Source organism: Hippocampus bargibanti, linkage group LG08, assembly GCF_051943395.1.
Source record: "Hippocampus bargibanti isolate YZ-2025 linkage group LG08, ASM5194339v1, whole genome shotgun sequence".
Classification (NCBI taxonomy): Eukaryota; Metazoa; Chordata; class Actinopteri; order Syngnathiformes; family Syngnathidae; genus Hippocampus; species Hippocampus bargibanti.
In genome coordinates this window covers 12,808,143-12,833,135 of record NC_142741.1, presented here as the reverse complement: position 1 = coordinate 12,833,135, position 24,993 = coordinate 12,808,143, and the positions used below count along the sequence as shown (strand labels likewise).

Here is a 24,993-nt window from a genome sequence, read left to right as displayed (position 1 = left end):
TGCACCGTTGCTATCCTGTTAAACATAAGATACGGTCTTTACAGGATATATCTTGTACATTTTGTGAAGCTGAGCCTGAAACTGCAACTCACCTCTTCTGGGCTTGTCCCGAAACTACTCGCTTCTGGAAACACTTTGTCAAATACGTTCAATGTAAAGTCACTTCTCTATTCATATTTCATTACAAAGACATGCTGTTTGGATATTACAACAAGACCAACGATAAATATTTTATTATTAATTTATTAGTTTTTCTTGCCAAACATCATATTCATAAATCTAAATTTTGTGGGAGGAAACCCCTATTTGTAATATTTCAAAATGAAATGAAACTATCAGAAAACAATTCAACTATCTGCCGACCCAAATGCTATCAAAACACATGATTTGTTGATGAAATATGGCATAGGATGATGTGATTGCCGAATTCATCTGGTGTCCCCCCCCCATCTCTTTTTTGTCAATTTCACTATGTTGTGCAGACTCGATGGAATGTTAAAACCCCTGGCACCCCCCTTCCCCCGCTCTCTCTCTCTTCTAATTTGTTCTTCTCTCCTCTTTTTTCTTCTTGTAAAATGATTATCTGTCAGGAACTCCTATTTCCTGTGCGATCAGGTACTGTCTCATACGCGATTATGTCACCTAATGTATGTTGCCAACTATTTGGAAAATATCAAGTATGCAGAAAGATTTGCTGAGACACACCTCAGATGTACTTTTAGAAGCTCCACAAGCTATTCAAAACCAATGGTTTTGTCTACCTTTGTTGTGTTTTGTTTGCAGTGTTGTTTGTTTGTTCGTTTCTGTTGCTTTGTATGTTTGCATGCCATTTGAATAAAAAAATAAATAAAAAAAAAAAAAAAATATTTTTTCTGCGGTCGGCTACGACAGGGCACGATATCTCCCGTGGCGGCTCGCCACAGGAGACTTGTCTCGAGGGCGTGCCGCCATGCTACCACGGTCTGCGGGAGGCCTCACCGACCGTATGATTGCGCCATAGACTTACAGCCCGGGGCTCCACTACCGGACTCCCGACTTTATCACATCTCTCACCCGGAAAATAGGCCCTGCACACATACATTGACCCCTCCCTCGCGGCGGGACTCATCCGACCCTCGCGTTCTCCGCTCGGCGCGGGGTTCTTTTTTAACGAAAAAAAAGGACAAGACCCTGCATCCGTGTGTCGACTACCGGGGTCTAAACGACATCACCCTCCGTAACAAGTACCCGCTCCCCCTCATGGATTCGGCCTTCGCACCCCTCCAATCTGCCACGATATTCAGTAAACTGGACTTGCGTAGCGCCTACCATCGAGTTTGCGTCAGACAGGGGGACGAATGGAAGACGGCATTCAAAACGCCCTTGGGGCATTTTGAATACCTGGTGATGCCGTTCGGATTTACCAACGCTCCCGCCGTATTTCAAAATCTTGTCAATGATGTGCTCAGGGATTTCCTTAATGTGTTCTTCTTTGTCTATCTCGATGACATTCTCATTTTCTCCAAATCCGCAGAACATGTGCAGCATGTCCGATGGTTCCTGGTGCGGCTCCTGCAAAACCGGCTCTACGTGAAGGCAGAGAAGTGCGAGTTCCATGTCTGTTCTCTGTCTTTTCCAGGCGTTCATCGTGGAGCAGGGGAAACTTCGGGCCGGTCCCGCCAAGACCAAAGCAGTGGTAGAATGGCCAACCCCCAGTCTCACTTCCACTAAGGTTCCCTTTAGGCGGACACCCGACGCTGAAGGGGCGTTTAACCGCCTCCGACACGCCTTCACTTCATTCGCGCCAGGCCCGGTGGACACTGTTCCTGACCCGCTTCAATTTCACCCTCACCTACTGCACCAAACCGGACACCCTGTCACACATTCACGAGTCGGCAGAGAAGGAGGAGGCCATCACCAACATCCTGCTGGCGCAACACATCCTGGGCGCTTTTAGGTGGGAGGTGGAGGAGTAGGTTCAGGAGGCCCAAGGTGGTAACCCGGTTACCAAGGGTTGCCCGGTGGATCGCCTATTCGTCCCCCCCGCACTGCGCGCTGAGGTGCTGCACTGGGGACACGCCTCCAGGGTCGCCTGTCACCCTGGAGTCAACAGGATGATCCACCTCATAGCCCAGCGGTTCTGGTGGCCGGACTACAGGAAGGACATCGCAGACTACGTGAAGGCATGCCCAGCCTGCGCCTGGGGGAAGGTCTCCCATCAACCCCCGGCGGGACTTCTCCAGCCACTACCAGTCTCCTCCCGACCCTGGTCCCACATCTCCCTGGACTATATCACAGGCCTTCCCCCTTCCCGTGGCAAGACATTCGTCCTCACGGTGGTGGACCGCTTCTCCAAGTGGGCCCACTTCATCCCGTTAACCAGGTTGCCGTCCGCCATTGAGACGGCCCAGCTCCTGGTTAACGACATCGTCCGTCTCCACGGGACTCCGGCGGTCATCATGTCGGATCGGGGACCGCAGTTCATGTCCAAGGTATGGAAAAGTTTCTGTCGGTCCATAGGGGCGTCTGTGAGCTTGTCGCCTGGCTACCACCCTTAGTCCAACGGCCAGACGGAGCGCAAGAACCAGGATTAAAAGTGGCTCTACGGTGCGTGTGCCTCCACTTGCCGTGGGTAGAGTACGCACACAACACCCTGGTCTCCTCAGCCACAGGTCGGTCTCCTTTCATGTCTGCCTGTGGTTATCAGCCGCGCTGCTCCCCACCCAGGAGGGCCAGGTGGAGTTCCCGTCTATTCAACACCACCTCAGACGGGCCCATCGGGTGTGGAAGGAGCCGCTCTGTCGCGCACGGCGTCGCGGAATCAGCACATCGCGGATTCATCCGTAATTATCGTCAGAAGTCTCACCAGTCTAACCAGTCTCACTTCCACTAAGGTTCCCTTTATGTGGACACCCGACGCGCCTTCACTAACCCCCCTGTATTATAGATATATATATATATATATAAAAAAAAAAAAATCCTCGTCTCACCCACCATGGGTGGTGTCTGTCCCCATTTCAGCTCGGGTCCTCTACCAGAGGCCAGGAAGCTTGAGGGTTCTGCGCAGTATCCGTGCTGTTCCCAGCACTGCGCTTTTCTGGACCGAGATATCCGATGTTGTTCCCGGGATCTGTTGCAACCACTCGTCGAGTTTGGGGGTCACTGCCCCAAGTGCTCCGACCACCACAGGCACGACTGTCACCTTTACCTTCCAGGCTCTCTCCAGCTCCTCTCTGAGCCCTTGGTATTTCTCGATTTTCTCATGTTCCTTCTTTCTGATGTTCCCATCACTCGGGACCGCTACATCCACGACAACGGCTTTCCTTTCCCCTTTATCTATGACCACGATATCTGGTTGGTTGGCCATTGCCATCTTGTCAGTCTGTATCTGGAAGTCCCACAGGATTTTTGCTCGGTCATTCTCCACCACCTTGGGAGGTGTTTCCCATTTTGACCTTGGGGTTTCCAGTCCATACTCCGCACAGATGTTTCGGTAGACTATGCCAGCCACCTGGTTATGGCGCTCCATGTAGGCTTTCCCTGCCAGCATCTTACACCCTGCAGTTACGTGTTGGATTGTCTCAGGTGCCTCTTTGCACAACCTACACCTTGGGTCTTGTCTGGTGTGGTATATCCTTGCCTCTATGGCTCTGGTGTTCAGGGCCTGTTCTTGGGCAGCCAGGATGAGTGCCTCTGTGCTGTCCTTTAGGCCAGCCCTCTCTAGCCACTGATAGGACTTCTTGAGATCAGCCACTTCTGCTATGGTTCGGTGGTACATCCCGTGTAGGGGCTTTTCCTCCCATGATTGTCCCTCTTCCAGCACCTCATCCTCTGTTCCCCATTGACTGAGACATTCTCTGAGTACATCATCCGTTGGAGCCTTCTCTTTGATGTATTCATGGAGCTTGGATGTTTCATCCTGGACAGTGGCTCTCACACTCACTAGTCCCCGGCCTCCTTCCTTACGGCTTGTGTACAGTCTCAGGGTGCTGGACTTGGGATGGAACCCTCCGTGCATGGTGAGGAGTTTTCGGGTCTTAACATCTGTGGTCTGAATCTCTTCCTTTGGCCACCTTATTATTCCTGCAGGGTATCTGATCACTGGCAGGGCATAGCTGTTTATTGCCCGGGTCTTGTTCTTGCCATTGAGCTGGCTTCTGAGGACTTGCCTCACCCGCTGGAGGTATTTGGTCGTAGCCGCTTTCCTTGTTGCTAATTCGAGGTTGCCATTGGCCTGTGGTATACCAAGGTACTTGTAGCTGTTTTCAATGTCTGCTATTGTTCCTTCAGGGAGTGAGACCCCTTCAGTGTGAACTACCTTGCCCCTCTTAGTCACCATCCGACTACATTTCTCCAGCCCGAATGACATTCCGATATCACTGCTGTAGATCCTGGTTGTGTGGATCAGGGAGTCTATGTCCCTATCGCTCTTAGCATACAGCTTGATGTCATCCATGTAGAGGAGGTGACTGATCGTAGCTCCATTTCTGAGGCGGTATCCATAGCCTGTCTTGGCGATTATCTGGCTGAGGGGGTTCAGTCCTATGCAGAACAGCAGTGGGGAGAGTGCATCACCTTGGTATATGCCACATTTGATGGACACTTGCGTTAGTGGCTTGCCATTGGCTTCAAGTGTGGTTTTCCACATCCTCATCGAGTTTGCAACGAAGGCTCTCAGGGTCCTGTTGACTTTATACAACTCCAAGCATTCATTGATCCATGTGTGTGGCATCGAGTCATATGCTTTCTTGTAATCAATCCAGGCTGTGCACAGGTTGGTATGTCGGGACCTGCAGTCTTGAGCGACTGTTCTGTCAACCAGCAGCTGATGTTTGGCACCTCTAGTATCTCTACTAATGCCTTTCTGTGCTTTGCTCATGTATTGATCCATGTGTCCACTTATCTTAGCCGCAATGATGCCTGACATGAGCTTCCATGTTGTGGAGAGACAGGTTATTGGCCGATAGTTGGAAGGAACTGCACCCTTTGAGGAATCCTTCATGATCAGGATTGTTCGCCCTTCGGTTAGCCATCCTGGGTGAGTCCCATCCATCAGCAGCTGGTTCATTTGTGCTGCTAGGCGCTCGTGGAGAGCTGTGAGTTTCTTTAGCCAGTAGGTGTGGACCATATCTGGGCCTGGTGCCGTCCAGTTTTTCATACCTGAGACTCTTCCTTGTATATCTGCCGCTGTGATGGTAACTGGGTTCTGTTCAGGGAGGTTGCTGTGCTCCTCTTTCAGAGTCACCAGCCATTGTGCACTGCTGTTATGTACGACCTCCTTCTCCCATATGCCTTTCCAGTATCTTTCAGTTTCCAGCCTTGGAGGGTCTGCTCTGCTGTTAGAACCCTGCCACTGAGCGTACACTTTCGCAGGTTGTGTTGCGAACAGCCTGTTTATTCTTCTGGCCTCATTCTCTTTCGTGTACCTCTTTAGGCGACTGGCCAAGGCCTGGAGCCTTTGTTTGGCAGTTTCGAGTGCTTCAGGTATGGTTATCTGCATGTACCTCTTGGGTATTGGCCTTTTATTCACACCTCTCTGGGTCTCCGTCAATTGACTCACATCTTTCCGAGCCGCCTTGATCTTGGCCTCCAACCGTCTTTTCCATGGTGTATATATATATATATATATATATATATATCAGTGACGTGCAGTCACTAGAGGCAGGGGAGGCAGTGCCTCACCTGTCATTATATAAAGAAAAAAAAATACATTAAATGATTGTATTTAGTAATGTGTGCTTTACAGATAATTTCCATTTAAAGTTACCATTTTGGATGTTTATTTTTTTGAAAATCGCGGAATTTCCGTTCAAATACTGAGAAGAGACATGCGGTGAGGCAGCTGCCCTCTGAGCCTCACCATGGATTGCGCAACAGTTATGCCGTGGGATGGTATTGCTGTCTCTCTGTACGTCGGTATGTTTATTAAAATGTTCAACCACAGCTAAATTTACATAGCTTCGCTGGTGTATATAATGTACAGTGCTGTTTTTTTCATCAACAACAATATGTGTGTAACGTGTTTGTTTCTTGTGCTGAGCTATTGAGTGATCATAAAACGCCAGCGAAGAGGCATTCGGTGAGGCACGCAGTTTTCCTGCCTCATGCTAGGGGTCGCTGGTGATCCCAGACATTACAACGCTGTGGCCTAAGGATAATAGAATTAGTGGTAGCAAGCTACAGTAAGCAGTTAACAACAGTTAGCATCTGTCCATATTTTCAAGCCTCATTTTCAAGATGGAGGATTACGTGTCGAAACTCAGGAAATTTTCCACATTGGACTTTCAGTCGAAGCAGGAGATCATTATTAAAGGAAGACCAACACCGGAGCTAAAAGGTTTGCTTCAGACAACGGGACACAATACTCGCTCTTTTTTTAGGCGGACTGGTACACATGAAAAGGCTGGCTGTGTGGATGTCCAGCAAGAAACCGCCTTTTCTGCTTTTCCTGCCTTCTGTTTTCAACTGCTAACAATGTCTGGACTCAAATGGGATATTGTGACTTGAAGAATTTGCAAAGAAGCCTCCTTAAACATGAGCGGTCGACCACGCACATCGAAAGTCAAATCGCGCTTAAAACGTTTGGGATGTCCAGGATAGACTTGGCTTTGGACGAACAGCGAAGGCTCAACATTAGCATCCACAATGCTAAGTTAAAGGAGAACAGAGAGATTTTAAAAGATCTCATCAATGCCACCTGCTTCCTCGCCAAACAACAGTTGGCATTTCGTGGAAATGGAAGTGTGGGCTCTGCTAATCGTGGCAACTTTGTTGAATTATTGCATGCTTTTGCTGAGAAAGATGACTGGCTAGCTCAACATTTGGAGACATCCACTGTATTTTCTGGCTTGTCAAACAGAATACAGAACGATTTAATCGAAGCAGTAGGCGATGCCATAAGGAATGATATTAAAAAGGAGATCGGTGCAGCCCCATTTGTTGCTGTAGAAGTAGATGAGACAACAGATGTCACAAACCATGGTCAGATTTCAGTCATATTACGGTATGTGGTTTCATCAGAAGCAGGCTGTGAGGTGAATGAGGCGTTTTTGGGTTTTGATGACGTGAGTGAGGACAGACGCGCTCCTGCCATTGCCAAGTACGTCCTGGGAGTGTTGGAGAAGTATAACTGTACTGACAAGCTTATCGCTCAGACATATGATGGTGCCGCTGTAATGGCCTCAGAGCTCAATGGCGTGCAAGCTAAAGTTAAAGAAAAAGTGCCCGAAGCCATGTTTACGCACTGTTACGCACACAAGCTGAACTTGGTGCTCATGCATTCAGCAAAGTGCATGCCAGAATGTTGCACGTTTTTTAAAACAGCTGAGGGACTAGCTTCATTTTTCAACAAGTCCACAAAGCGCACTCACTTACTGGATGATGTTGTCAAGCGCCGCTTACCCAGAGCAGCACCTACGAGATGGAGCTCTAACTCCAGGCTGCTCCAGACAATAAGCATGCACCAAAATGATCTGCGCGCCTTATTCCATGTAATTATGGAAAATGCGGACAACTGGGATAATGACACACTGATGATGGCAGCAGGATATGAACGGTGGCTCTCAAAAGCATCAACCTGCTTTCTCCTTATGGTGTATGAGGATATTTCAATGAAACTGATGCACTTTTCAGAGTGCTGTAAAACAAAGTAATGGACATTGAATATTGTCGTGCACGCATCCGCGACTCTGTTGCAGCTCTCGAGCGCATGAGACTGAAGTTTGACAGTTTCTGTGACCGATTTGAGCAGAAATGTAGTGCACTAGGATTAAAAGAGAGTGGAGACCGACATTCAGTTAGATGTGAACGAAAACGAGTGTTTTGTGACATTCTGGACAATGTTAATTGTCAAGTGAAGGACAGGTTTGATCATTTTGGTGAGCTGGCTTTCCTTGGTTTGGTAGACTGCGCGAAATTCAGTGAAATGTCGCAACAATTTGATGATACAAAACTTCAGAGCCTATCAAAGTATGCCAAATTCTTTGATTTTGTGAAACTAAAGGTGGATCTCGTTGGACTATATCGCTCACAAACAGTGAGGGATGAATGTAAATCTCCTGGACAGCTTCTCAGCTTTTTGGCCCAGAAGGATCTCATCACAAATGTTCCTGAGGCGGCAAAGTTGCTCCAGCTCGTGCTCACTATTCCAGCCACTACGGCGTCGGTGGAGCGGTCATTCTCAATGCTGAAAAGACTGAAAACATACAGTCGTAACAGGATGGATGAAGTACGACTTTCTTCACTGGCAGTGATCTCCATTGAGATGGAGAGACTTTTCAAACTGAAGAAAGAAAAGGAGCACTTCTACCAACAAGTTATGGATTCTTTTCTTCAGAAGGAGCGGCACATGGACTTCATTTATAAGTAAAGGTAAGATGATAATGATGTTTTATGTGTTTTTTCAATGCTACAGTTTGTATATGGAAAAAATGTAATAATTAATTAAATGTAATAAATTAACCAGTTAGATGTATTTAATGATTTGTACTTTAAAGTTCTTGTCCATTTAACTTCACCGTTTTAGGATTTTTTTCAAAATCGCTGAATTTTCACATTTACCATTCAAATACGAAGTAGAGACGAGTGGTGACGTCATCAATGACGTCAGTGCCTCACCAGCCATGAACCTCACCACACGTCACTGATATATATATATATATATACACAGTAAAGTCTCGTTATATCGATATCGGATATATCGATAGTCCCGGTTATATCGATACTATTTCTATGCACGCACGGAGAAAATTACATGCAAACAGGGTCGGATATATCGATAGTCCCGGTTATATCGATATTTTTTCGGACTCCCTTGAATATCGATATAACGAGACTTTACTATATATATATATATATATATATATATATATATATATATATATATATATATATATATATATATATCATCTCATCTCATTTTCCATACCGCTTATTCCTCATTAGGGTCGCGGGGGTTGCTGGAGCCTATCTCAGCTGTCTTCGGGCACGAGGCGGGGGACACCCTGAATTGGTTGCCAGCCAATCGAAGGGCACACAAAGACATACAACAGTCACTCTCACACCTAGGGACAATTTGGAGTGGTCAATCTGCCTGCCATGCATGTTTTTGGAGTGTGGGAGGAAACCGGAGGACCCGGAGAAAACCCACGCGGGTCCGGGGAGAACATGCAAACTCCACACAGGGAGGCCGGACCGGGACGCGAACCGGCGACCTCTGCACTGTGCAGCCGGTGTGCTAACCACTCGACTATCGGGCCGCCCTATATATATATATATATATATATATATATATATATATATATATATATATATATATATATATATATATATATATATATATATATTGCAGGCTGTTCGCAACACAACCTGCGAAAGTGTACGCTCAGTGGCAGGGTTCTAACAGCAGAGCAGACCCTCCAAGGCTGGAAACTGAAAGATACTGGAAAGGCATATGGGAGAAGGAGGTCGCACATAACAGCAGTGCACAATGGCTGGTGACTCTGAAAGAGGAGCACAGCAACCTCCCTGAACAGAACCCAGTTACCATCACAGCGGCAGATATACAAGGAAGAGTCTCAGGTATGAAAAACTGGACGGCACCAGGCCCGGATATGGTCCACACCTACTGGCTAAAGAAACTCACAGCTCTCCACGAGCGCCTAGCAGCACAAATGAACCAGCTGCTGATGGATGGGACTCACCCAGGATGGCTAACCGAAGGGCGAACAATCCTGATCATGAAGGATTCCTCAAAGGGTGCAGTTCCTTCCAACTATCGGCCAATAACCTGTCTGTCCACAACATGGAAGCTCATGTCAGGCATCATTGCGGCTAAGATAAGTGGACACATGGATCAACACATGAGCAAAGCACAGAAAGGCATTAGTAGAGATACTAGAGGTGCCAAACAGCAGCTGCTGGTTGACAGAACAGTCGCTCAAGACTGCAGGTCCCGACATACCAACCTGTGCACAGCCTGGATTGATTACAAGAAAGCATATGACTCGATGCCACACACATGGATCAATGAATGCTTGGAGTTGTATAAGGTGAACAGGACCCTGAGAGCCTTCCTTGCAAACTCGATGAGGATGTGGAAAACCACACTTGAAGCCAATGGCAAGCCACTAACGCAAGTGTCCATCAAATGTGGCATATACCAAGGTGATGCACTCTCCCCACTGCTGTTCTGCATAGGACTGAACCCCCTCAGCCAGATAATCGCCAAGACAGGCTATGGATACCGCCTCAGAAATGGAGCTACGATCAGTCACCTCCTCTACATGGATGACATCAAGCTGTATGCTAAGAGCGAAAGGGACATAGATTCCCTGATCCACACAACCAGGATCTACAGCAGTGATATCGGAATGTCATTCGGGCTGGAGAAATGTAGTCGGATGGTGACTAAGAGGGGCAAGGTAGTCCACACTGAAGGGGTCTCACTCACTGAAGGAACAATTGCAGACATTGAAAACAGCTACAAGTACCTCGGTATACCACAGGCCAATGGCAACCTCGAATTAGCAACAAGGAAAGCGGCTACGACCAAATACCTCCAGCGGGTGAGGCAAGTCCTCAGAAGCCAGCTCAATGGCAAGAACAAGACCCGGGCAATAAACAGCTATGCCCTGCCAGTGATCAGATACCCTGCAGGAATAATAAGGTGGCCAAAGGAAGAGATTCAGACCACGGATTTTAAGACCCGAAAACTCCTCACCATGCACGGAGGGTTCCATCCCAAGTCCAGCACCCTGAGACTGTACACAAGCCGTAAGGAAGGAGGCCGGGGACTAGTGAGTGTGAGAGCCACTGTCCAGGATGAAACATCCAAGCTCCATGAATACATCAAAGAGAAGGCTCCAACGGATGATGTACTCAGAGAATGTCTCAGTCAATGGGGAACAGAGGATGAGGTGCTGGAAGAGGGACAATCATGGGAGGAAAAGCCCCTACACGGGAAGTACCACCGAACCATAGCAGAAGTGGCTGATCTCAAGAAGTCCTATCAGTGGCTAGAGAGGGCTGGCCTAAAGGACAGCACAGAGGCACTCATCCTGGCTGCCCAAGAGCAGGCCCTAAACACCAGAGCCATAGAGGCAGGGATATACCACACCAGACAAGACCCAAGGTGTAGGTTGTGCAAAGAGGCACCTGAGACAATCCAACACGTAACTGCGGGGTGTAAGATGCTGGCAGGGAAAGCCTACATGGAGCGCCATAACCAGGTGGCTGGCATAGTCTACTGAAACATCTGTGCGGAGTATGGACTGGAAACCCCAAGGTCAAAATGGGAAACACCTCCCAAGGTGGTGGAGAATGACCGAGCAAAAATCCTGTGGGACTTCCAGATACAGACTGACAAGATGGTAATGGCCAACCAACCAGATATCGTGGTCATAGATAAAGGGGAAAGGAAAGCCGTTGTCGTGGATGTAGCGGTCCCGAGTGATGGGAACATCAGAAAGAAGGAACATGAGAAAATCGAGAAATACCAAGGGCTCAGAGAGGAGCTGGAGAGAGCCTGGAAGGTAAAGGTGACAGTCGTGCCTGTGGTGGTCGGAGCACTTGGGGCAGTGACCCCCAAACTCGACGAGTGGTTGCAGCAGATCCCGGGAACAACATCGGATATCTCGGTCCAGAAAAGCGCAGTGCTGGGAACAGCACGGATACTGCGCAGAACCCTCAAGCTTCCTGGCCTCTGGTAGAGGACCCGAGCTGAAATGAGGACAGACACCACCCATGGTGGGTGAGACGAGGATTTATTTTTTTATTTTTATATATATATATATATATATATATATATATATATATATAGTGATGTCACGAGAGGCTGTGTCCTGGAGGGCAAATACATCCCCCTAAGATGGCTCCACCCAGAGAGACTCTTGGCCCCATCTGGTGGAAGGCAGCAATTCAAACCACACACCTGCGGCTGATCACGGCTTGATTGGCAGGCAAGGCTCTTAAGGCAGAGAGCCTCTGAGTGTGGAGGCCGGGGAAGACAAGCTCGATTGCTGTGCTCTGTGAAGAAGTTGATTGCTGCGTGGAACTCATTGCCAGTTGGGACCACACGACTTGGACCTTGCTAAGGTGGCTAGGCTACATGAGGAGGACGTCAAGAGGGGTGAGGCCTAGAGACTCTTGTAAAAGAACTCCGTCTTCAGTTTTACCTCAGAAGAGACTTTATTTGGATTTAAGTATCAGAAGAGACTTTATTTGGATTTAAGTATCAGAAGAGACTTTATTTTGATAGGTATTGGAAGAGACACTATTCAAACGTTTGTTGCTTGTGAATTCCCCCTGGAACCCTTGATTAAAACCTTTTGTTTGTATCCAAACCTGTCGTCCATTGCACTTCTTGTCCTGTCCCGATGAGAGCTAGCCTCTCATGATATCACAATATATATACAGTAAAGTCTCGTTATATCGATATCGGATATATCGATAGTCCCGGTTATATCGATACTATTTCGATGCACGCACGGAGAAAATTACATGCAAACAGGGTCGGATATATCGATAGTCCCGGTTATATCGATATTTTTTCGGACTCCCTTGGATATCGATATAACGAGACTTTACTGTGTATATATATATATATATATATATATATATATATATATATATATATATATATATATATATATATATATCCATTCATCCATTTTCCGTACCGCTTATTCCTCATTAGGGTCGCGGGGGGTGCTGGAGCCTATCTCAGCTGTCTTCGGGCACGAGGCGGGACACACCCTGAATTGGTTGCCAGCCAATCGCAGAGCACGCAAAGACGTACAACAGTCACTCTCACGCGCACACCTAGGGACAATTTGGAGTTGTCAATCTGCCTGCCATGCATGTTTTTGGAGTGTGGGAGGAAACCGGAGGACCCGGAGAAAACCCACGCGGGTCCGGGGAGAACATGCAAATTCCACACAGGGAGGCCGGACCGGGACGCGAACCGGCGACCTCTGCACTGTGAAGCCGTTGTGCACAAACCACTCAACTACCGGGCCGCCCTATATATATATATATATATATATATATATATATATATATATATATATATATATACACACACACACACACACACACACAGGTATAGGAGAGAGACAAAGGTGTGTGTGTGTGTTTCTGTCAATAAATAAAAAATTCAAGAAGTACGTTGAGCGGAAGGTCATGCATCACAGCAAATCACACACAATGTGTTATTTTAAGTGTAAAAAAGACCTGGTATATCCCAACTGCTTGCAGGCTGAGAGTCCTAGCCAGTTATTCCAGTCATCTGAGCAGACTGTCCTCCACACACCGCCTTTCTGAATTTGCAGGACTGAACTCCGCCCGCTGAGGCGCACTGACATAGAAACAGTTGATCGAATATTTGCAAATATAATTCACAATAATAAATACTTTATGGGGTGGATGGTTGTTAGGCTTATTGTTTTTAGTTGTCATGCACATGCTGATTATTAATGATAAAATGATCATGCTTGCATTGAAGAACGCTGATGCCTGGAATGCTAAGTTGATTATGCTTGCAATGAAGAATGATTATGCTTTTAATAAAAATACAAAGTTGTTCATAAATATTTGCTCACACTTATAATGTCAAAATGCTCATACGTGTAATTATATGTGTAATCACACATTCATATTTTTTCTTTCACATTCACATTTAATCATTCAACTAATTATACATTCAATGTTGGTGTGACATTATTAATGTGTTCTGTGAGATTGGAAAGGACATTGTGTGCGAAAATATCTATCAAGGCCAATATCCTTTTTTGTGGGTATCAATTATTTCGTATTATTACTCAACGGTATTGGCTATTATTGCTTTGACGTCATGTAGAATGGTCAAGATGTATTAAATGTTGCTTGCACCTCTGCCTTCCAAAATAAACTTTAGCCTGTCTTTTCCTTGGTCTCCACACAAGTTTTTGCACGTGTATAGATTAGGCCGGGTGGTCCGGTGGTTCCGCGCAACCTCACAGTGCAGAGGTGCAGGGTTCAATTTCAACTTCGGACCTGTGTGGAGTTTGCATGTTAGGCCCGTGCTCATCTTGATAAATTTATCAATTTAAATGTTCGTCACCTAATGTTGTGCAGAAACAGCACATGTATTTAAATGCAATTGCCACACACTCTTGTTGACTACAATCAAATAAAATACACCTGTAAACAGATCCTGCCAATGAGCTGTTTCGTTTGGTTGAATGAATGAAAGTGTAATTTAGCACCTGCTGTTCAGGATCTGAGTGTGAGTTCAATACATAGTCAAACCCTCACCAACAGTGCACACAATACATTTGAATGTATTTTTACAAGTCAGGCCCTTGTGCTGTGCTGTGTTAGGGTTAAGGGCCCAGTTTAAAAAAATAAATGAATGAAATCAAAACTTAAGTTCCTGTCAGTCATAGGACCTTTAAATCATCCCTTGTGCTTTGCTATGTGTCTTACCACAGCCAAGTTCATCCTCTCCATTGTCACATTGCACCTCTCCATCACACTGCGCTGATCTTCTGATGCACTGAGAGGAAAACCCACAGCGAAACCTCCCAACACAGCTCAGACCCACTGTAGAAACATAGAGGGAAAATACAAATATATTATTTTTTTTACCCTCCAATTCATCGAAGACAATATATTCCTTTGTGAGAAGACGACATCTATTTTCAGATTGTGTCAATTTGCATTTGACTGGATTTGGATTTACCTTTTCACAGCTACATACTACATTTCACAGCAGCAAAGTTGGGAAAGGAAGATGAAAGGAATGAAAGAAGTAGAAAAACAAAATATAGGAGCTGCTGGAAAGGCAGCCACTCTCGCGGGGCCACCTTGAAGCCAAAAGATCACAAAAAAAACAAATAATATGACAACACAGACACAGAGTCATTAATTCTTAAGCACTTTCTGTACTCTTTGTTACATGAAGCAGTTCTAGATGAAAGAGGAGAGGATCAAAGTGTCCTTTACACCAGTGGATCAGGGACGTCATGGTGGAATGTGCACATCTGCTACAAGCTAAATGTTGAAGGCATACACGAAGTTGTAGTATCCATTGATGAACAGAGACTGTCTCACATCTCCTGCCTCATGTAAAGCCGCTTCAATTCCAAACCACGACAGTTCCACATATGCATCAGCGCTCAGGCTTCTTTCTGATAGAACAATTTAATATACACATCCTTAAACATCCAATGTTACTTCATTTCTACGGATTTGTATTTGTCTAGTTGAGTCTAAGTTGTAACTTTATATATATAATATGTACAGTACTTTAGTTAATGTAGCCACATGGGGGCACAAGCCAGTGTCTTGTTATGCCGGTTCCAAGCCCGGATAAATACAGAGGGTTGTGTCAGGAAGGGCATCCGACGTAAACATTTTGCCAAAATAAATATGCGAATCAAACCTCTGAATCCCATACCGGATCGGTCGAGGCCCGGGTTAACAACGGCCGCCATTGGTACTGTTGACCTTCAGGGTGCCAGTGGAAAATTGACTACTGTTGGTCAAAGGAGGAGAGGAGGGATGTGTGCCCGGAGGAAAAGAGAGAAATGGAACAAGAGTATCGAACTAAGAGTAGGAACTTTGAATGTCGGAACAATGACAGGTAAAGGTAGAGAGGTGGTTGACATGATGCAGAGAAGGAAGGTTGACATACTGTGTGTCCAGGAGACCAGGTGGAAAGGGAGCAAGGCTAGAAGCTCAGGGTCAGGGTTTAAGTTGTTCAATCATGGTGAAGACAGAAAGAGAAATGGAGTTGGGGTTATCTTAAAGGAGAAGTTTGTTAGGAATGTCTTCGAAGTAAAAAGAGTGTCAGATAGAATGATGAGTCTGAAGCTAGAAATTGAAGGCGTGATCTTCAATCTTGTTTGTGGGTATGCCCCACAAGTAGGATGTGAGCTGGCGGAGAAGGAGAAATTTTGGTTGGAATTTGATGAATTCGAGAAGTGAGAGGATTGTAATTAGTGGAGACTTCAATGGACATGTTTGCGCAGGAAACAAAGATGATGAGGAGGTGACTCCAGATGAGGAAGCCTGAAGGACAGATGGTGGTCGACTTTGCTAAGAGAATGGAAATGGTTATTGTGAATACGTTCTTTCAGAAGAGACAGGGACATAGGGTGACCTATAAGAGTGGAGGCAGAAGTACACACGTAGACTACATTTTGTGTCAACGGCGCCATTTAAAGGAAATTAGTGACTGCAAAGTAGTGGTTGGTGAGAGTGTAGCCAGACAGCATAGGTTGGTGGTGTGTAGGATGACGCTGGCAGTGAGGAAGATGAAGAACCCAAAGGCTGAAGTCAGGACAAAATGGTGGAAGTTGAAAAAGGTAGTGTTGTGTGACATTTAGGAAGGAGTTAAGACAAGCACTGGGTGGGCAAGAGGTCCTTCCAGATGACTGGCAAACTACAGCAAACATAATCAGAGACACAGGTCGGAAAATACTTGGTGTATCGAGTGGAAGAAAGGTAGATAAGGAGACTTGGTGGCTGAATGGGGAGGTGCAGGAGTGTATGCAGAGAAAGAGGTTAGCAAAGAAGAAGTGGGACACTGAGAGGACGGACGAGAGTAGACAGCAGTACAAGGCGATGCAGCGCACGGTTAAAGTAAAGGTGGCAAAGGCCAAACAAGAGGCCTATGATGACTTGTATGCTCGACTGGACAGCAAGGAAGGCGAGACTGATCTTTACAGGTTGGCGATACAGAGTGACAAAGATGGTAAGGACCTGCAGCAGGTTCGGGTGAGTAAGGATAGAGATGGCAATGTATTAACAGGTGCCAGTAGTGTGATGGCAAGATGGAAAGAGTACTTTGAAAAAATTATGAAAGAGGAAAATAAGAAGGAACAAAGAGTAGAAGACGTGACTGTTGTGTACTAAGACGTAGCAAACATTAGCAATGATGAAGTGAGGAGGGCGCTGAAGAGGATGAAGGCACTCGGGCCTGATGATTTACCAATCGAGGTATGGAAGTGTCTTGGAGAGGTGGCGGTGGTGTTCGTGACTGGGTTATTCAACAAGATCTTAGATGGTGAAAAGATGCCTGAAGAATGGTACACGATGGGCACGAAGTGTACTCGTGCCCATTTTTAAGAACAAAGGAGATGTGCAGAGTTGTACTAACTACAGAGGAATAAAGTTGATGAGCCATACAATGAAATTCTGGGAAAGAGTAGTTGAAGCAAGACTAAGAGCAGAAGTGAACATTTGTGAGCAGCAGTATGGCTTCATGCCAAAAAAGAGTACGACAGATGCAGTGTTTTCTTTAAGAATGCTAATAGAGAAGTACAGAGAAGGTCAGAAGGAATTGCATTGTGTCTTTGTAGATCTGGAGAAAGCGTACGACAGGGTGCCCAGAGAAGAGCTGTGGTATTGCATGAGGAAGTCTGGAGTGACAGAAATGTCTCATGACTGTAAGATGTCGGAGTGACGGAGGAATTCAAGGTGGAGTTGGGACTCCACCAGGGGTCAGCTCTGAGCCCCTTCTTATTTGCTTTGATGATGGACAGGCTGACAGACAAGAATCTCCTTGGACCATGATGTTTGCAGATGACATTGTGATCTGTAGCGAGATCGGGGAACAGGTGGCGGAGAAACTAGAGATGTGGAGATATGCCCTGGAAGGAGAGGAATGAAGATCAGTCGCAGCAAGACGGAATATATGTGTGTGAATGAGAGGGATCCAAGTGCAAGAGCGATGCTACAGGGAGAAGGGATAAAGAAGGTGGAGGATTTTAAGTACTTGGGGTCAACTGTCCAGAGCGATGGATAGTGTGGAAAAGAGATGAAGAAGTGTGTCCAGGCAGACTGGAGAAAAATGTCAGGTGTGATGTGTGATGGAAGGGTTTCAGCTAGGATGAAAGGAAAAGTGTATAAAACAGTGGTGAGACCAGCCATGATGTTTGGACTGGAGACAGTGCCACTGAAGAAAAGACAGGAAGCAGAGCTGGAGGTAGCAGAGCTGAAGATGTTGAGGTTTTCTGACCAGGTTGGATAGGATCAGGAATGAGTACATTAGAGGGACAACTCATATTAGAGGCTTTGGAGAGAAAGTCAGAGAGGCCAGACTGAGATGGTTTGGACATGTCCACAGGAGAGAGAGTGACTATATCGGGAGAAGGATGCTGAGCCTTGAACTGCCAGGCAGGAGAGCGAGAGGAACACCGAAGAGGAGGTTTATGGATGTGGTCAAAGAGGACATGAAGGTAGCTGGTGTGAGAGAAGAGAATGCCCAAAACCGGAATAGATGGAGGACATTGATTTGCTATGGCGACCCCTGAAGGGAAAAGCCGAAAGGAAAAGAAGAAGACAGTACTTTAGTTATATCCTTACGTATCTGTAGTGTGAATCATTACTTAAACATTCTTAAGTTCATTCTAATGTCAATTTTCACCCTTGTATCTCGTAGCTGATGGGTTCCTTTGAAATGATTTCATCCCCGCTGTATATAACTTGGGTGGAGGGGCTGCCCGCTCTCTCTGGCCCTCTCACTCGACCGACTACATGTCTCAGCTGTCTATGAGATTAAAATAATCTTTTTGTTAACCACCTTGGTTCCTGCTGATTTTTCATCATTTTGCACCCGTGAAGCCGAACCAGAAAGAGAGATAACATCATTAATTCCATCACTTTCTTCTTATTGCGGCTGCTCGGTCCAACAGCACCGACCTTTCCACTGAACAACGCGGGGCTGTGAAAACACTGCCCACAACAGGCGCAAAAAAGCACAATTGCCCTTGTGATGTCCAGCGATGATAGTCAAATGGCACTAACATTCCACCCATTCAAAAGCAGTACTGGCATATTCATGCTGCCGAAAAGGTGCAACCGCTCAGCACAATCTCCTCGATGAATGTCGTGGCCAAAAATGCTGAAAAACAATCCGTATCCATTCCACAAGACGCACAACAACACAAAGTGTCAAAGAAAACTCAAAACAAGACAAAAAAAGCACGCCTTAAGAGAGCACTTGCTGACGGCTGCCTACTCGGGCGCCATCTTGGATTTTCATTGCAGGCCATGACAGTCCAATAGTCTCTGCCGAGGTCAATGGAAGAAGGGAGTGAAATATTTAGTGCTCATCGCAGCAGTGCTGAGGTTTATTGGATTGCTAAAGTGATCGTCGATTATAATTGTAAACGATTTACTTTTAATATGAGTTCTATATGAATTCTTTTAAGATTTATTTGCTGTTTTATTCATTTAGTAGAAATTTGGAAACACAAGCCCTCCATCCGCGGTCCATTTTTAACAAAATCAAAATAACAGTAACTACAAGTCAATATTGACCTTTGACCCCAGGTAATGGGACATGTGACCTCTGGGTGACTGCCTCATGACATTATTGAGGTCATCAACCACATTTTTACATACATTGCATACGTACCTCTTTATTGGCAAGAAAATTCGTTCATAGATATTTTAGATTTTTATTTACAGCTTTTTATTTATAGGTTTAGCTCGGTGGGGGTTGGGATTGGCAACGCACTGCTCAAGAGCCATATGTGGCTCTTTAGCGCACATTAGTGGAGCTTTTTCAAAAATATTTAAACATGGAAAAAGATGATGGAGGGAAATGTATTTCTCTGGTTTCAATATTGTTGAATAATAGGACAAACATGACACAACCGTTCTTAATATTTTCCAATGCTGTAAAAATGTGTTGAAAAAATGTTTCGTCAATGAGGATTTGTGTCAGTCTTCGAGACACATTTATATTTCCAGGGCACAATGTCAAGTCAAGGGGCTGTTGTTATAACAACAACAACAACAACAATAATAATAATAATAATAATAATAATAATGGGAAAATGAATGAAAAAAAACCTAATGTTTCTCACCTCCAAGGCCAACACCAAGAGAAAGAATGAACACCATTATGACACAAGTTGTAATTATCAACTCCATGCGATGGGCCAGTAGTCTTTCCACCAAACCATCCTCTGTAAAAAGAGTACAGGTTCAGAGGACAGACTTTGACGGACTGACTGTAATACAGTAATTCATCCTCATCTCTCTCTCTCATTAGCAGGAGCAGTAAATGGTGCAATTGATGGAATCCAATCAAACATGCTCCAATGTTTTCACTTCCGCAGTTGGGATGATCTAGGTAGGATATTTCAATGAGATATTGTTTTTTGTCACCATATGTTTTAATCAATCTCTAATTATTCAGGCTCAGATCTCAGTCACATCGTTCCAAACACAGAGAATGATGGCACCGGTGTCCTTCTCTTCAGAGTAAATTCTGAGACATTTTCTGATCTGTTGAAAGACAGTCTCTCCAGTGCAAACCATTGGAGATTCTTCGAGGAGGAATCCTAACCACTCATCTGGGACCTCTTGAAGGAGAGAAGCAGCGACTAGATTTTACAAACTTTCCAGGTTTGGAGTTGCTGTATCTCTTTCCAGCCACTTCACACTTGGATTTGTGTCAAAGTTACAACTAAAAGTGAACAACAAAGCAAAGACTGTGTGGCCACCAAAGCAAACACCTTCAGTGCCCTGGCTGCCTCGATAAATTTTGTTCAAACACAAACATCGATCTTGAAATGATACTCAGTGCCCATAAGTCTGACAATAGATTGAAAGGGACCTAACAGCCCATGTACTCTATACACTCATTCAAATGCCATCTTCAAATCCCACTAAGCAAAAATTGATTGGTTGAGTGAAATTTCAAGGATATGGCTGAGCTTGATAAACCCACTTCAGAAACAAAAACACTGTGGTACTCGGAAGTCTAACTTGGACTGGACTTTCCTACACCAGACCCTTAAAATAATTTACTGGAGACAATGATTATTCCATCCAACCAAACATCCATCCATCCACCCAACCCCAACCGCAGCTCACACATCCATCCATCCATCCATCCATCCACCCACCCACCCACCCAATATCCATCCATGCATTCATCCATCCATTCATCGCTGTCAATCCATTATCTGAAATGCTTCATCCTCACAAGGGTTGAGGGCTATCTTGGCTGACTTTGGTCAGAAGGAGGGCACACATCAGTTAACATTTGACTCTAACAATACACCTTGGATGCATGTTTTTAGAATTCTGAAAGAAACTGGAGAAAATCCTGACAGGTATGAGGAGAACATGCACACAGGAAGGCCAAGGCTCGAAATCGAACCCGGCAAGTCTGTGCTGTAGGGTGAATCTTCGAACCAGTCGACTACCATGTTACCGTTGATAATTCCCTGGCACCGTCCAGATGTAAATGAGATGCTGCAGAGCCATAACCGAGAAAAATCAAAAACACTCAATGCCTTGAGGAACTCCACCCAGATATTATTAAAACTCTGAACAACACCATGCCACTGAGGAGAATAGAAAAATGTGCATATATTGCAATTTTGTTTGCATTGGGTTAAGACTTACCATTTATAAAGGGCTGAACTTTGGTCACAGGGATGGTTGGACTTGATGCAATTTGAGAGATGGCAGGATTTCTGCAGCTGTCAGAATGGAAACTCATGTTTAAGCTAACCAGTGGGCTGATGTTTATTGTGTTTGGGATCTCAGCAGTGGGGAGGTCTTCCTCTGTCACTGAAACCACTTCGATCTTGGAGGTATTTTGTTGTTCCCCTGCTACAGCTTTCAATTCCTAAAAAGAATTGTTTAAAACATGGTGAAAATAAATATGAACGAAAAATGGCTTTCTTTATACTATACACTATGTGCCACACACATAGAAGATATGTCATGCGGAAGACTATACGTAATGTTGTGCTGTGTGCTCACTGGCATGCAGATACCCTTGCTTTATATGCAGTATATCTTAATGTGCAACATTGTGGTTATACACACACACACACACACACACACACACACACACACACACACACACACACACACACACACACACACACACACGCACACACACACACTCACACAAACACTGATATTTACTTGGGTTTCTGGTTTTTACAATATCACTTCAAATGTGCTAACACATGTCGAGAACAATCACTGTAAAATTTAGATTGATGGGTGGGAGAAAGCATCACGAAGATACGTTCCATTCTACCTGATATTGACACTGAGATCATAATCAATATTCTAGTCTTGCCTTGACCTTTACAACATTTTACTTTCTGCTCTTCCGATTTCTCACAAAAAGTCTTTGAAGTGCTACAGCAAGACTCCTGACATAGAAGAGAAATATTATCCCGGTACTGGACAACTTGTCTTGGCTCTGTCCCTGTCCACTTGAGATGAGATTTCAAGGTTTTGTTACTTTCTCATAAATTATTACATAGCTGGACATCTTAATTTCTTGCTGACTTGGTTCTACCTTACATTTATTCCTGAAACCTTCACTCAAAATATACAGGTCTTTGTGTGATCACACGAGGCAAAAAGTAGTCGGCAGGTTCTAAAGCGTTTCTATTTGAGCTCCAATGAGTCTACCCGCGAAAATACCCCAGGAGAAATGTTTACATCTAGAACAAGTCTCATTTGTATACTTTTGCATTTACAGTAATTACACTACATGCCTGCCATTTTTATTCGTCCTTCTTTTCCTCTTCCCCCTCTTTCTTCTTCCCATCTATCTATCTGCACACATTTTAATATTTTTATACATATTCATATTTTTAACTTTAAAACATCAATGTCCTGCTGTCTGATTTTTATTTTTTATTTCCCCCCTCTCTGTGTGTCTGACTTCCTGTCTTTGGTCACTACAGTAAAGGCCACTGCAGTTGAGGAAAGGTGACAATGCTGAAATGTCTGGGTGAGATCCTTAAGTAGTTCTGTCCACACAGCAATCTGTAATTTGTTTTTTTTTGAAAAATTATACATTTTTACGTGAGAAACCTCACTCATCAGGGGGAAATGCTCTAAAAGTGTGTGATTTAGTCATGAAGCAAACCACTGCAAAACACACAAACACAGACACGCACCCACACGCGCACACACATTTTTTAACAGACACATTTGCAAAACACACAGACACACACACACACACACACACAAGCGCGCACACAAACACGAACACACATTTTTCACACATTTAGAATAATAATACATTTCATTTATAATCGCCTTTCAAAACTCTCAAGGTCACTTCACAGTAACAGGCTAAAGTTTTTTCTGTGGGTGAGCAGCGGCAGGTTATTGCGCCAGCGTTCACTCAAACCCGAAGTAACTCAAATAGATAGAATGCTAGCTAGCTAGCTAATGGATAGCAAATATATCTATCTATCTATCTATCTATCTATCTATCCATCCAACTATCTATACATATATGCTGCTGGGTGAGATGGCTGGTCCTAGTTCCTGCCACAATATATATATATATATATATATATATATATATATATATATATATATATATATATATATATATATATATATACCACTTATGTTAGTGGGGACAGAGTTCCTTCCCAGACCCAGTGCAGTGCATCTCCGACGAGCGCACAGACCCTGACACTAACCTTGTCTATTTTGCCTGTTGGTCTTTCTATTGTATTCCGTGTGTATGTTGCCTCACTTCTGCATAATTTAAGGGGGGTGTATGTAACGGAGTTGTGCACTTAGATTATTAAATTATGAAGGAAGTGACGCAACGGCGCACAGTGTGGCACCATGTCCCGCCAATAGTTTCCAGAACAATCTCGAGGAGATTCAGGGTGAGTCGCAATTTTCTGTTGGTCTCGATTAACGCGCATTTTCATGACAATATCTTATTTTGTTTCCCCTTTTATACTGTCTAGTGTTATCTAATTAGTTCCCTTATTCATTTCGAGTCCAGATTACTTTTTGTGTCATTATTTACTTCACGTTTTGTCGAGTGGAACTTTGGAGCACATGTGCTTCATAGTGCTGTTCTATTGCGCAGTTAATCACAAGTGGAAACCCATGCGACTTCACCCATCCCTTCTGCCATACTGTGTTGCAGGTAATAATTGTTTCATTTCGTTTTTATTGAACCATATTTAGTTTCTTGTGTCGTGTTTCATTTGCCCGTGAGTGTCCGTGGCGGGTTGAACTGTGCGCCAGCCATTACAAGCGCACCGCGTGTTCTGCCGAGTCTCCGCCTATGATGCGTTCAGGGACATCTTGTAAATAACATTGAACTTGTGTTGTATTCTCTTTTTTCTGTAAATAACCACTATACGATCACACGTTGTTTATTCTGTTTTGTTATCTACAATGTTTTGCATTTGAGAACAATCTCGAGGAGAATCACAAGACGAAACCCATGCGACTTCACCCATCCCTTCTGCCATACTGTGTTGCAGAAATAAAAGAAATAAAAAGACACATTCACGCGTCTCGTCTTCATTAAGACGGCAGCATCGTGGAGATGAAGACAGTCACTGTTGTGACACCCGTCACATTGGTGCCGTGACCCGGATCACAAATGACTCTCCACTTCGGACCGGGACCGCGATGCTGCACAATGAAGACGCTGTGCAGTCCCATCACTCGGTGGACGGTGTGTCGACCCCCGTTTTGGAAATACATGTAGTGTGTCAATTGTCTGACCTGCTGTTTTGCAATTAGTGTTTTTTTTTTCATGTACGTGCACTTTTTTGTGTGTTAAGTCTAAGAATGAGCTCCTTACAAGTAACAAGTAGCACACCTTTGAATGAGTGTGTTGGTAGAGGTAGAGGCTTCCCAACCGTGTTACAGTTATGTAGTGCAATCCAGAGTGGTGTAGTTTGTACAGAGGGGAATGGGCATTTAAAAGCTGAGGTCAAGCTGAGGCCACTTATGTTAGGGGGGACAGAGTTCCTTCCCAGACCCAGTGCAGTGCATCTACGACGAGCGCACAGACCCTGACACACCGGCGACAGATCCCTTTCTCCAGTCTGTCACAGTTATGTAGGGCTATGCAGAGGGATGTACTTTGTTCAGAGGGGAATGGGCAGGTGCGAGCTGAGGCCACTTATGTTAGTGGGCACAGAGTTCTTTCCCAGACCCAGTGCAGTGCATCTCCGACGAGCGCACAGACCCTGACACACCGGCGACAGA

The 24,993-nt window shown here is 44.9% G+C and overlaps 1 protein-coding gene across 1 annotated transcript in view; it reads right to left on the bottom strand.

Moving 5' to 3' along the window:
- Positions 1 to 21,756, bottom strand: part of tmprss3a (transmembrane serine protease 3a) — a 46,519-nt gene extending 24,763 nt beyond the window's left edge. The window contains exons 1-5 of the mRNA XM_089002236.1: positions 21,751 to 21,756; positions 21,388 to 21,613; positions 19,836 to 19,937; positions 14,443 to 14,559; positions 13,210 to 13,333 (exon numbers count right to left, since the gene is read on the bottom strand). Coding sequence (XP_088858362.1) covers positions 13,210 to 13,333; positions 14,443 to 14,559; positions 19,836 to 19,937; positions 21,388 to 21,613; positions 21,751 to 21,756 — 575 coding nt within the window. The remainder of the gene's footprint in view (positions 1 to 13,209; positions 13,334 to 14,442; positions 14,560 to 19,835; positions 19,938 to 21,387; positions 21,614 to 21,750) is intronic.
- Positions 21,757 to 24,993: the final 3,237 nt, after the last annotated feature.